Source organism: Phascolarctos cinereus, unplaced genomic scaffold, assembly GCF_003287225.1.
Source record: "Phascolarctos cinereus isolate Bilbo 61053 unplaced genomic scaffold, phaCin_HiC Scaffold_5;HRSCAF=322, whole genome shotgun sequence".
Classification (NCBI taxonomy): domain Eukaryota; kingdom Metazoa; phylum Chordata; class Mammalia; order Diprotodontia; family Phascolarctidae; genus Phascolarctos; species Phascolarctos cinereus.
This window is the reverse complement of record NW_027555958.1, coordinates 375,504,053-375,518,485: the sequence shown is the minus strand read 5'-3', so window position 1 is coordinate 375,518,485 and position 14,433 is coordinate 375,504,053. Positions and strand designations below refer to the sequence as shown.

Below are 14,433 nucleotides of genomic sequence, written 5' to 3'. Positions count from 1 at the left end.
TGGATACCCAGAGAAAGGTGTCAGTGGGCAGTGGTTGGCTCAACACTGCAGAGTTTGACCCTGGTATGTGGATCAAATGAACAAATTTACTAAAAGTATATACTTTATACAAGGAAATAATGAGAATTATAAGACATAGTCTTTGCCCTTAAGCTTATAATCCGGTTGGGAAAAAGAATTATACATCTGTGAAAACACAAGTGAGAGAGAAGGGGGGGGGGAGAGGGGGGAGAGAGAGAGAGAGAGAGAGAGAGAGAGAGAGAGAGAGAGAGAGAGAGAGAGAGAGAGAGAGATGACACAGTGAAAGATATAATAAGGCAGAACATGATTCATTGCTGTATAAGCAATATAGACTGTGAATTTGGAGAGAGGAGAAATCATTGTGGGCTGGACACTTCCTCTGAAGTGGTCTTGGGCAAGTTCCCAACTTTTAGAGCATGAAGATCTCTTTATAACATCAAAGATTGTGTGAATCATAGCATCGTACAGTTAGACTATTAACATTGGAGGGGTTTTTTTTTTGATAAAAATATAAGTTACTAGGAATTCAGTAATTCTCTTATATTTTCTCAATCACAAAAATTTTTGCATATCTTGAAAAAAGAGTAACATGGATATAGGATCATGGTGATAGAGTAGTGATTTGCTGAAGTTCACATGCATAGTAAATGTTGAGTCTTTAAGACCTATGACTTATTCAGGCTACATAAGTTATATTTATTTACCATGCCATGCTTTGTTGATGTGCCTATGTATGGATTGCATTAACTCTGTAATATCATCCAGGACTAGGACTGTGCTGGAGCCAGCTTGAACCAGCTCTTGTGCACCAACTGTGAAATTTTTAGTGTGAACATTTATACCTCAGAAAACACTGCATATCAGGGTTTGATTTATTGTTTTGTGGTTGTCTAGATGTTTGAAAGTGATGGAGAAAATGTTGATAATGCAGATTAAGCTTAAAAATGTATCAATTTGTACATCATCTCTCTCATGCGCACTCCACCCCCCCCCCCAAGCTAATTGTTAAACATTTACCAGCACTCCTGCTAGGACCATAGATTAGGAATTATTGGTCTGGAGTTATGCTATACCAGTGGCTGGACATGATACTAAGAACTGGAAGGTCTTCAAGCAGGCTTACTCGTTTTGCTTTGTTTCTGTGTCTCAAACTGCCTCTTTAACCTCAACTAGCCATCTTTCAATTGCCTGCCATCAGTCAGCAGCAGCACTGGCCGGTAGTTTGTGGGCAAATCGACAAAGAGTATGCTGGAAAAGGCTCATCAGTATAGGAAAGGTATCAACGTAAGAACTAGGTGAATTTGAAGCCTGCATCGTTTCTTCCTCCCTGAGCATCAGATTTTTTTTTCTTCTTCTCTCTCATCAGTGGATAGTGCTGGCATTTACACAATGTGGCCTCCTACTGACCTTTACAAAATTATTTCCTATTACCCCACTTCATGCACTCTCCTTTCTAGTCAAGCTGGCCAGCTTAGTCTTCCCCATATTCTTCTTTCCTGTCTTCCTTCCTTTGCACAGTCAAACACTAAATCCTAAAAACCTAACCTTAAATCCTTCATGTCTTAAATAGACACTCCACAGTTTTTAGAAACCTTTTTTGTTGTTTTCAATTGTTGTCTGACTCTCCATGACCCCATCTGGGGTTTTCTTGGCAAAGATGCTGGAGTGGTTTGCCATTTCCTTCATTTTGACAGATAAGAAAACCAAGGCAAACAGGGCTAAGTGACTTGCCCAGGGTCACACAGCTGGTAAATGTCTGAGGTTGAATTTGAACTCAGGAAGAACAGTCTTCCTGACTCCAGGCCAGGCACTCTGTCTGCTGCACCACCTAGCTGCCCTCTTAGAATCCTTATTTTTCTTCAAATTACAATTCGGATGCTACTTAATACACAGAGCTTTTCCTTACCTTTCAAGTTGTTAAATTCCTTTGGGCCAGGTGGTGCAACAGATAGAGCAACTGGGCTAGAGTCAAGAAGAATTGAGGTCAAATCCAGCCTTGGACACTTACTAGACTTGTGACCCTGGTCCAGTCACTTAACCTCTGCCTGCCTCAAGTCTCCTCATGTGTAAAATGGAAATAATAATAACACCTACCTCCCAGGATGAGTGTGAAGATCAAATGGGATAATATTTCTAAAACACTGCTTAGCACAGCGCTGGCACATAGTAGGTGCTTAATAAATGCTTGTTTCTGTTATTTAGTATGTACACTTTACTTGTATGTACATTATCTCATCTGTGAAAGGAGGGGGTTGGACTGGATGGTCTTCTCAAATCCCTTCTGGATAGGGAGAAAATTTGGAACTCAAAATCTTGTGAAAGTGAGTGTTGAAAACTAAAAATAAATAAATTAATATAAAAATTTTAAAGATCCATTCACATTTAAAGTTAAAAAAAAATCCCTTCTAGCTCTAAACCCATGATCCAGTGGTGTGTATTGTATCCCACCCCCCACTTTCCCCTCCCCACTTTGCAAATGAAAATTCCTGGAGGACAAGGACTGTTTGGTTTTTAGCTTTGTAGTCTAACTCCTAGCATATGAGATGTATTTTAAAGTGTTTGTTAAATGGAATCAGATAGTGAAGATTTCTTTCTCTTGCTTGGTGCCATGGGAGGAGTTTGTAATAGGTAAACAGATTAGTGGCAGCCCATTGTACATATCCATCCCTTAGAGTATGAGAAAGGAAAATTCAAGTTTATTTCTGGCTTGGGGTTGGGCTAATAATCAAGTTAAAAGGGGAGGGGGCCCCGACTGAGAATCTGTGTAGTGTTTCAACATAGCCGTTAGGTGGCAGTGTGACTCCATAGCAATATTTCATTTATTTTGTAAAGGATTGCGGATTTACTCTAACCCCCTTGTTTTACAGATATGGACATGCCCAAGGTCAGGCAGGCAGTAATCGACAGGAGCCAGGTTGGGCATGTTCTTATGGCTTCCAAGGAAGTCACAGGATCATCTAGCTAAAGGGTCTTCTGGAAGACCATCCCCAGCGTGGACTCAAAAGATCATGAAATTTAGGGCTAGAAGAGACCTTAGATATTATCTGGTCCAACCCTCTTATTTTACAGGTGAAGAAACTCAGTCTGGATGGGTAATCATTTGTCCAGGGTCACACAGAGAATGTGTGTGGCATGGCCTGGATTCAAACCCAGGCCCTTTGACTGGAAGCCCAGTATTTGCACCTACACTAAGCTTCATTCTCTTGGGATATTCTTTCTCTTTCAGGCTGAAAACACATCTTCCTGGTTTCCAAAGTCCTCCACAATCTGTCTCCAACCCTGCCTATCGAATTTTAATTCCTTCTCTTTCTTGCTTCCAGCCCCCCATTACTTAACCTTTTTTCTAATCCAGGCATTCCCTCAGTCTCCCACACTTCTCAAGCATTCTTCCTCCCCTGTCTGCACCTTTGTTTCTCCTCACCCTAGGATGCCCTTCCTTCTCTTCTCTAGCTGGTCATATCCTGTCTATCCTTCAAAGACCAGGTCAAACCCTAGCTGTTTCAAGTAGCCTTCCCTGGCCATGCCACCCTCACTGTCACATGTGGCCATGCCACAATCCTCACCTATGAATACAAGTCACTGCTCATTTGCATGCTGTCTAGTCTTCATGATTGTCTTTTGCAGGGAATCTTATATATTTTTTCTATGAGATTGTAAGATTTTTGATGAGGAGGACCTTGTCAGTCTTTTATGTCCCCTCAGAGTGCCTAGCATTATGCTGGGCCTCCTGGTGGGTGTTCAATAACTACTTATTAGCTGGTTAAGAAAACAGGAAGCCACCTGAGTGGACAGAAAAGTAGAATGGATTTGGACATATGAGTCCTAAAGTACCTTCTGGGGATGCAGCTAGGTGACCCTTGGAGGTACTTCCAATTTCTCCTCTATTTAAGCCCCTTCCACCTCCCTCTATGTCTTAGTTTAACCATTCTATCAGACATTTCCGTCTCTTGAGCGTCTGTATCCCAGCTCCATAGGCAGATGGGCTCAGCTGGAAAATGTAACCTAAGAAACTGGTAGGAAGCTGTCTGTGATGGTTGCCAGTTCCAAAATATCCCAGAGAGATCAGGTTTGGTTTATTTCTGATCTCACAATCACTATGAGAGAGAGGGTGGTGAAGTGGTAGGAACCTTAGACATGAGTCCGATCCAGGCTCTTAGGTTTAACAGGTGTGTGACTTTGAATAAGCTATGTCATCTCTCCAAGTCTGTTACTCTATCTGAAAAACAGGCTTGATAATACTTGTACCAAAAAGGTGGTATCAGTGAATAGAGAGCTGGGCTTAGAAAAGGAGTTCAAATGCTACCTCTTGATCACCCAGAGCAAATCACTTCCCTGCTCAGTGCTGTCCACAGCTGTTGAAGGAATGAAGGAAACTTTATTTAGTTTCTTAGCATTTACTAAGTGCCTGCTATGTACCTGATACTGTTAAGGACTTTACAATATTATCTTATTTGAGCCACACAACACCCTTGGAAGCTGTTATCATCCCAATTTTACAGAGGAGGAAACTGAGGCCAACAGGGTTAAGTCACTTGCCCAAGGTCACACAGCGAGTAAGTGTCTGAGGCAGAATTTGAAATCAGCCTAGCCCTTTATTTGCTCCAGCTTATAGTTCAGGACTGTAACTTACAGAACATTGGTAGTGGGAGTTCCCATACTCCATAGGAGTGAAACCACAGGTCTTGTCCAAAAGTGCTTGGTATTTTGCCTCTGTCATAGAACTATTGTGAGGGAAGGACTCTGCAATGTGCTGGGTAACTGTGAGCTATTAATATTCTGATGCCTCACTGTGGTACAGACACACTCCTGACCCTGGTTTTCAAAGGCTGTGCTGTCAAACATTGGCAGGTCCCCTCATACGGGAAAGGTTTCAAGCACAGACCTGGGGGATCAGGGTTGTTTGGGGAGCCTTCCAACTGATTTTTGGAGAAGCTCATCACCAAACTAATTGCAGGGTGGTGATTTTCCCACATTAGAAGAATAAACAAATGAATGGAGAAGAAAGCATTAAACTCTTTTTGTTGTTCAGTAGTGTCCAACCCTTTGTGACCCCATTTGAGGTTTTCTTGGCAAAGATACTGGAGTGGTTTGCCATTTCATTCTCCAGCTTATTTTACAGATGAGGAAACTGAGACAAACAAGGTTAAGAGACTTGCCCACGGTCTCACAGCTAGTGTCTGAGGCTGGATTTGAACTGAGGAAGATGAATCCCGACTTCCTGCCCTGCACTCTGTCCGACTTCCTGCCCTGCACTCTCTCCGCTTCACCACCTAACTGCCTTAAACTCTTATTATGTGCAAAGTATTCAGCTAAGTGCTGAGAATAGATAAAACAGTAAGTTAGTCCCTGCTGTCATGGAGTTTTCATTCAGATAGGAGAAGACTAAACATACTGAGGGCTTCAGCTGCAAGAGACATGGCTAGGACAATTGACAAAACACGTGGCAATGCCTCTACTTTAATGAATGACATTTCTGCTGATCAAATCCTATAATTTTCTAGTGGCAAGAAGTTTCTTTTCTGGGTCCTCAGTAGCTATGACTGCAGTAACCCACAGAAGCAGTTGCTAGGCCACATCTCCATGAGGTTTGTACTCTCAAGATGGTGGCTGGGATGGCTGGGCTGGAAGCAGGACCAGTGGCTGTGAGTGGAGGATTCAGGGGTAGAGAGGAGGGATGGTGCTACTCCCCAGAGCTCTTGGGCTCACCTTCCTGACACTGGTAAGTCGTCCCCAGTGAATTGCTCCCTCCAATGCAGGGTTTGGTCAAGAAGTAGAATGAGGTGTCAGGAGGACACTCCTATTCCTGAGGTTCTAAAATTCAGGCTCCTGCACTGTTTGTAGCTGCATTTCGTGGAAGGTTGTGGTTTAGTGGTGTTGACTCACCTGGTAACTTGCCTCCTGTCTCTCCTTCAGGGTGCTTTGCTGGTTCACGTGGTTTGGTCATTCTTTCATGGGCTCTGTTTCTCTCTGCAGATGCTTCAGGATTGCCCCAAGGCCCGAAGGGAGGTGGATTTGCATTGGAGAGCCTCTCAGTGCCCACACATTGTCAAGATTGTGGATGTCTATGAGAACCTGTATGCTGGAAGGAAGTGTCTCCTGATTATCATGGAATGGTGAAAGACTCTTCTACACACCCCTCCTTTTGCCTCCCCCTCAAAACCCTCATACCCTGCTTGTCCCTTTGTCTCAACCTCCTACTCCTTCCAGCTCTACTCCCTGCTCAACCCTTCTGCCTCTCTGTTCCTCTCCAGCATTTTCTTCAGCCCCATTCAATCCAGTTATCCAGTTTTTAGTTCATTCTCATAGCAATCTTGGCAGTAACAGGGAAATCTTCACATGTAAATGCTTAATTTTTTTGGTCATTGTTGAAGGATGGTGCCTGATTAGGTAGGTGGGAGATAGCTAGAGGCTCATTTTCAAAACCCATCGCTTGTCTGTTGGCTTTTATTTCAGCATGAATGGTGGAGAGCTCTTCAGCCGCATCCAAGACCGAGGAGACCAGGCCTTCACCGAAAGAGGTAAGCAAGCCCTCTTGTGAGAGGCAAAAAGGTCTGAGTAAGTTCCCTAGAAACTACGATTGCCAAAGGACACTTTCTATAGTAGGGTTAAGGGGCTACTCTATTAGCCGTGGCTCCCTGCCCCCTACCCCATTCTGGAATTCTGGCAGGCTGAGTAATTCCAGGCTGGGGTCATGACTGACCTTGCTGACATCATTCTTGGGCAATGTTCTTAAACTTGTTTGTGTCATGATGTCTTTGGCAGTCTGGTATGGCTTATGGATCCCTTCTCAGAATGTTTTTAAATGCACAAAGTAAAATGCTTAAGATTACAAAGAAAGCCAAAAGTTAATGAACATAAAGAAGTAATATTTTTCCTGTATCCAAGTTCATAAACCCCTTGAAATTTTGGCGTGGACACCTTGGAGGAGGGGTGTCTGTGGATCCCAAGTTAATAGCCTGTGTTCTAGGGATGGCATCATTAGAATGTAAGCCCCTTCAGTACAGAGAGTGTTTGTTTCTTTGTATCCTAGTGCTGGAGATCCTTGTGGGTTGACTGATGCTGTCTAAGGGCTCACACCTGTGAAGCTCAAGGCTTCCAATGCTGAGCACCATTCTACTCTATTGCAGTTCCATATTGAGGTTAGGGCCCCTCAGTACGGAGTTGGAGTTGTGTTAGAATTTCTTCAAGCTTCAAGACCCTTTCTTATTCCTTCCCCCAGAGGCTTCTGACATCATGAAGAGCATTGGTGAGGCAATTCAGTACTTACACTCAATCAACATTGCGCACAGGGATGTCAAGGTAATTGCTGTGAGGCCCCCTTCCCCCCAATCTGGAGACTGTGGAATCATACTAGCAAGGGTTGGCAGTGACATAGTAGGGAAATCATTGGATCTGGAGTGAGAAAACTGGTATTTAAATTTGTCAATCCCTGTGTGTCCTTGGACAAGTCACCTAACTATTGTGAACCACAGCTTCTTTTTCCATAAAGTATGGATAATGCCTGTTAATATCAACTTCCAGGTTGTTATGGGGCTAAAGTGAGATAATTTATATTAAGTGCTTTGCAGACTTTAAAGCTTTATATGTAATGTTGATTATCATTCTTTGTGCCTCAGTTATCTGCAAAATGGGGACAAAAATATCTGTAAAATCATAGGGTTGTTATGAGGATCAAGCAAACTATTGTATGTCAAGTACTTTGTAAACTGTAAAGTGTTAACTGTCAGCTCATTTATCCCAGATGAATATCCACAGTGATGATGAGAAGTCTGGTTCATTTCCCTATACCCACTTCTGTAGGCTGAGACAGCCTCTCCCTGATTTTGGCTGCTGCCAGCTCTGAGCGTAGCCAGGTCCATGCTGACTTCATCAGATTTGGGTTATGACCTTTTGCTTGCTGGATTTTGGAGAAGAATTTGCCTTCACCTCCCCTCCCTTCTTCTCTTTGCCTATCTAGACCAACCCAAATCACGCCCTGCCTCCCCCATGAAGTCGTCCCTTCTTCCAGCCCACAGGAATATCTCCTTCATTGTACTTCTGCAGCCATGAAAGCTGTTAATTCTCTTGTCTTATATTGTTTTCTCACAGCTGTTTTGTGTATCTTCTCTCCCAAACTTGATTATAAGCTCCTTCTGTTTGAAGACTGCATGTGCTTCTATATTCTCCTCAGCATCTAGAAGAGTTCTAAGCTTTTAAGATGCATTCAGTACTTGTTGATTGGTTAAAGGAATGAATAAGTGAGTGAATGAAGCTTCAGTGCATCCCCATGAGCTTTGGAATACAGGGAAAACTCCTGTTTACTGTTTAAAGCCCTTCGCAATCTGGCTCTAACCTACCTTTCCAGATTTATTGCATTTTGCTTCCTTTCCTTTGCTCTCCAGTCCAGCCAACTTGGCCTAAATAGGCCAAACAGTAAATACTGTTTTCTGTATCTAACATTCCAACTTCTGTTTTTCTGCTGGTGCACAGGCTGTTCCCCATGCCAAATGTACTCCCTCCACGCCCTAGGGACCTTTGACACAATCTCTAGCTTCCTTCATAGCTCAGCTCAGGTGTTACCTCTTACATGAGGTCTTTCTTGATTTCCTGGTCACCACCCCCTCCCCTCTTTCTGTCATGTCCCCAGTACCTAACACACACACACGCACGCACGTGCGCGCACACACACACACACACACACACACACACACACACACACACACACACAATGCCTGAGGTATAGCAGACCCTTAATATATGTTTGTTGAATGGATGAATTGGCTGTCCTCGTGGCTCCTAGTTTTGGTCCCACAGGCTCAGTGAGGCCTTTCCTTCTCTTTCTCTCTTTTGTTTCTGTGCAGCCTGAGAATCTCTTATACTCCTCCAAACGGCCCAATGCCATCCTGAAGCTCACTGACTTTGGCTTTGCCAAGGAAACCACCAGCCATAATTCCCTTACTACACCTTGCTACACACCATACTATGTGGGTAAGTTCTAAGAGTAGATTCAGAGGGTTCACGCTTCCCCTACCTCTCCCCCTTGCCGACAACCCAAAGAAAGTCATGCATTTTGAGCCTCAGTCTGAGGTGGGTTTTGATAAATAGTCATGACCAGAAGCAAGAGCGTGGTTAAAATGGCCTACTAAGGTTTACAGTTTCCATATTTTTATAGTCTTGGGACCTTGGACAGGTCATTTCATCCCTAGGAGCCTCAGTCTTCCACATCCTTAAAATGATGGGGTTGAACTAGATGGTATGTAAGGTTCCTTTCCACCTCTAAATTCTAGCATCAAATTATTGATGGTTGTAGCATTGGAGTATCTGGGGGGAATGACAGATGTTTCCTCTCCTTCCAGGAGAAAGGAAGGTCTACATCATTCTCCATTTGGGTTTTCCCAAATGGGTCTCTTCTGTGGGGCTTGGGATGGATGTAGCAGTCTACCCAGGAGAATGAAGATAACCCCTTTGTCCATTGGTTCTGCTGAGGGACTGATGAGGAGTATATTCCAATCCCAGTAATCTCTTCTCCTTTACAGCTCCAGAGGTCCTGGGCCCTGAGAAATATGATAAATCCTGTGACATGTGGTCCTTGGGTGTCATCATGTATATCCTGTGAGTGCTGTGGGAAGGTGGTGGGCAGGCACTGTGGGCAGAGCTTGGATGAACAGTGTGTGGTGGGGTGGGAGGGTACTACCATTATTTTTCTGGTTAGATGGGGATTTCTGTGGGAGATCTTTGCAAATAATCTGTCCTCTCTTCCCTGCCCCTATCCTTGAAGCTGAAAAGAAGGTGGGAACTACTTGGTGCACAGGATTCCTGATTACTATTCTTGGATTGCTTTTTACAGTGGAACCAAGTTATTGAGATCCTCTTTCTTCTATCAGTGGGACAAGGGAAGAAGCAGGCTTTCCCCCTTTTTCCTGGTATATGTTTCTCAAATAACACCTCTCATCTTTCCCTTCTTTTCCTCTTCTTTTCTCTGGGTCTAGACTGTGTGGTTACCCTCCATTCTATTCCAACCATGGCCTTGCCATCTCTCCTGGCATGAAGACTCGAATCCGAATGGGCCAGTATGAGTTTCCCAATCCAGAGTGGTCAGAGGTATCAGAGGAAGGTAAGAGACCTCAGCCTTCTGGGACATATAAAATACACCCATGTGGGTATTTTTATTCATCTGTGGATGTATAAAGCCATATATTTTGCAAGAGAGAGGGAGGGAGGGAAGGAGAAAGAGAGAGAAAGAGAGAGAGTGAATTGTGTGAAGGAATTTGAGAGAATGCCTGATTAGGTTATCAGAGCTTGTGGGGACTTTGAAAAGCTTAATTGTGGTCAAACCTTAGTGCTCTCTCCACTGGGGAATATTATCCCAAATGGGAACTTGTTCTCACTTTTAGAACTATAGGTAGTTGGTAGTGGGGGTAGGGAAGCATGGAGCTTGAATTCTGAAATCAACTTCCTTTTCCTCTTGTGCAGTCAAAATGCTTATCCGGAATCTGCTCAAGACAGAACCCACTCAAAGAATGACCATCACTGAGTTTATGAATCATCCTTGGATTATGGTGAGATGGGTCTGCTGGGAGGACCCCAACCAAACCCAGGAGTACCCCCTCTAGGAGTGGGGAGAGCAGGAGTCAGCTCTTCTCCAGGGGAATCCTCCTGACTTTGGTCTGATCCTAAATCCCCTTTTCTCTTATCCAAGCAATCAATGCAGGTCCCTCAAACTCCACTGCACACCAGCAGAGTCCTGAAGGAAGACAAGGAGAGGTGGGAGGATGTGAAGGTAAAGGAAAGGCATTGCTTTGGAGTTGGAGTGGGGATGAAAGGGTGGGTGCTGACTCCTGGATGGGGATGGGAATAAGCATTTATGTAGCACCTACTATGTGCCAGGCAATGTACTAATTAATCGCTTCACAAATATCTCATTTGATAATAAAGGAGGGAGAGGGAGGATGCTATAGAATCTGGTGGCTTTGGTCTTTTGTGGTCTCAGGGCATTTGTGTCAAAGAAACAAAACTCCTGGTCATCCCTAGACAAACTCCAGTCCGTGCTATGGGAAAAGGATTCAGTTTTCTCATAGGTTCTGTTACCACTCCCCACCATGATGAATCGTCACTTTATTTAGTGTCATAAAATGTTGGAGTTGGAGGAGACCTTATAGATCATCTAAGGACATAGGCAAAAATTACACATAAGTGTCAGAGCCTAGATTCAAACCCAGATCTGGCTGTGCTTTGTATCTGGGCAGTCAGTCGATAAGCATTTATTAAACACCTGCCATATGCCAGATACCCAGTTAAGAGCTGGAGATACAAGGAAAGGCAAAATACAGTCCCTGCCTTTGAGGAATTCAAGCTAATGGGGACATTCCATAAACATGGAAACAATCATCTACAAATAAACTATATACATGTGAAATGGGAAACGATCAACAGGGAGAAGGCATGAGCATTAAGAGTGATTGGGAAAGGCTTCCTGGGCACGTAAGAAATGTTTGTTGAATTGGGTCATTGGACTTCCTCCAGTGATCCTTCTTCCAAACTTGCTGTCCTGTCCTTTGGGGTCTGGGGAGAGTTGCTTGAAATAGTGATGGTGTCCATGTGAAGCTTGTGGTCCATCCCTAATATGGAGGTGCTGTTAGCCAGACCCAATGTTCTGACTGTTCTATGTCCTCTTACCTTTTTTCTTTTTCTTTTCATTTTTTTTAAACGTTCTGCTCCCTCTTCTTGTACCTTTGTGCTTCACTTGGGTCTTCCCTTCTCATTTTGTCCTCATCTGGCCTCATTTCTTCCTCTCCTTCTACTCACCCTTGCTGTTCTCCTCCTCAGGAAGAGATGACCAGTGCCTTGGCCACCATGCGTGTTGACTACGAGCAAATCAAGATTAAGAAGATTGAGGATGCCACCAACCCTCTGCTCCTAAAGAGGCGGAAGAAAGCCCGGGCTTTGGAGGCAGCTGCCCTCGCTCACTGAGCCACTCTCAGCACTCCTCCGGCCCTGATGGAGGGAAAGCAATAACTCTCTATTTTTTAAAAGCAGAGACACAGAGCTGTCCTCCCCCAGCTCCTATTTGCGTGGAGCCCAGAAACTTGTCAGCAGATGAATGCTGGTCCTTTAACTGCCACCTTCCCTGGAGCTCCTGGACCTGACTCCTGGGAGGTTGGGAGGGTGAGGACAAGGGGGCAAGTTGCTCTCAAGATCTTCCTCATTGTGCAGTTTTTCTTGGCTGATTCGGCCTTGAATTTTTATAAAATTTCTATTTTTTTCTCCTCCTTTCCCCCTTTTCCCTCCCAAGTCACAGGATGATTTTTTTAAAAAGGTATTTTGGGGAGCCACTTCAGGGAGATGGCTCAGTGTTTGTTACCTTGTTCCCTCTGCCCTCCCCTCACCCCAGTCTGAGGCTTCAGTAGACTTGGGGGCCAAGTGGCTGGAAGGCTGAGCCCTGTGGAAGACAGAGCCTTGGTGGTATGGGATCCAGGGGGCTTGGCCTCAGGGGGCTCCCCCTGCCTTAACTCAGAGGCCTTGGACAGCTGGAGCTGTGGCCAAGGGGTAGGCATACAGGGCTGGATGTGTGTGTGGACAAGGGGTTATGAATCGGTGTGCAGAAGTAGTGTGTTTGTGGTGGGTAGGGGACCCTGAGGCTGCTCAGAGGGGCTTTTCTGTTAGGCTCTGACGCAGCCCAGGGAAAGGTCCACATGTCCATCTGTACGGGAAGCTGGCTAAGACTGAAACTAGCTCAGGGTCTTCTCTCTAGTAGGCAGGGCTCTGAGGGCAGGGAAAGGGCTTCCCTGCCATTGGCACTGAGATAAAAGAGACGGGAGCGTTCCTCTTTCTCCTCCTCCCTCCAAATCTAGCATTTAGTGCAGAATTTCAGAGTCTTCCCTCCCTCCCTCCTCAGTGAATGGAATGGAGGAGGAAGTGGTCCTAGGCTTCAGAATGATCCCTCTTTTCCCACTTTCCCTGAACACTATGTGTTTGGAAAAAAAAAAAAACAACCTTCCCTCCCCTTTCCTAACCAGAGGTATAGAGGGCCAGGGAGTGGGGAGTATAGTGTCCAGGGCCTTGGTTTTTTTTTTTTTTGCACACCTTCCTCCATTCCCCCCCAACCCCCTCCTGCGCAGATCTGGAGCCAGTCTGAGCCCACAATGTCTGCTGCCTTAAGCTGGGAGCAGACAGAGAGCCCCACTCTGGAAGATGAGTGGGAGATAAGGTCCTTTGGGCCTCTGTGGATAGGGCCATCCAACTTAACCCAATTGCCTCTCACCCTTATTTTAAAACCCTCCTGGTTTTATGTTTCCTGGATTTTAGCCTTTTTTTGTTGTTCTTCTTGGGCCACCTTTTAGCCTCCCACCCTGTCTGGGGATGAGCCTGGCTATTTGTTGTGACCATAAAGATTTTATGTTTTGCTTGGCCCTCCCTCCAGCTGTGGGACCCCCCTGCCTTTTCCCCTTCTCTAGGCTTGTTTTCTCTGGGTTCTCCTTCTTGTCCTTCCTTTGAGTGACCTGGAAGACAGAGAGGAAGCCTTCTCACCAAAGATGCCCCACCTCTACCCACTTCTTCACTGATGGCTCTCTTAGCCCCTCCATAACTTCTCCAGCTGGCCAATGGGGGTGGAGAGACACCTCCTCCCCCTTCTTCCCAGTATTAAGTAGGAGTGGAATTGGAGGAACCCCCTTAGTGTCTTAGGCCTTCTCCCCCCACTGGTGCAGTGGAGGGGGCAGAGGGGAAGGAGCTGGGAGTAGCTCTTCAGTTCTTCATCTCCCTCAGGGGCATATGGGGGAGGGGCATTGGGGGATTGGATTGAGTGCCTGCCATGCCTCCTGACCTCCCCTCCCCTCGCACAATGGTATGTCTGGCCCTCGGATTATTGTTAACTTGTTGTTTTGTATGATCAAAACTGTCTTTACTAAACAGATTTAATAGTTGAAAGTTTCTCATCTTTCTCTTCCTACATTGCGTTTTCTCCCAGTTCCTCATACATCTCCGGCTGGTACGACATCTTTCCCCCTCCCTTCCGAATCCAGCATTTAGGGGATTGTAGGAGAGAATGAGTTGAATCCATGGTTCAGGGAAATCTATTTGCAAGGGTCTTTGGGGGGAGGGGTTTGGAAAGGCAAAGGAAGTAACCATTAGGGCAATGGGAATCCTCAGTGATGAGCTCTTACTTAATTTGATGAGATAAGTTGTGGAGACCTCAGGTGGACACTAAGCCTGAAGCCCACAGTGCATGTTTAATGAGATGTGGTTCTCTGGGTTTAGTGAAGGGAGTGTCAGTGGCTTGTAGAGTTGTATTTGTGAATCTGTGCCACCCTCCATATGATGAAGAAGATGCCGGGGAATGGAACCGAGCTACACCAAGCAGAGTTTCCTTTTGTGGGGGACAAAGCAGGGGCAGGACCCCTTACTACCTTTGCTGTTGGACCCTATGATTATTTT

General features: G+C 45.1%; 1 protein-coding gene across 1 annotated transcript in view; it reads left to right on the top strand.

Moving 5' to 3' along the window:
• The window catches only part of MAPKAPK2 (MAPK activated protein kinase 2), a 62,996-nt gene extending 49,070 nt beyond the window's left edge, over positions 1-13,926 (top strand). Inside the window, 9 exon segments of the mRNA XM_078156360.1 lie at positions 5,995-6,134; positions 6,475-6,539; positions 7,241-7,320; positions 8,862-8,988; positions 9,537-9,612; positions 9,990-10,114; positions 10,474-10,559; positions 10,700-10,780; positions 11,827-13,926. Coding sequence (XP_078012486.1) covers positions 5,995-6,134; positions 6,475-6,539; positions 7,241-7,320; positions 8,862-8,988; positions 9,537-9,612; positions 9,990-10,114; positions 10,474-10,559; positions 10,700-10,780; positions 11,827-11,970 — 924 coding nt within the window. The 3' untranslated portion in view covers positions 11,971-13,926.
• The last annotated feature ends 507 nt before the right edge of the window (positions 13,927-14,433 follow it).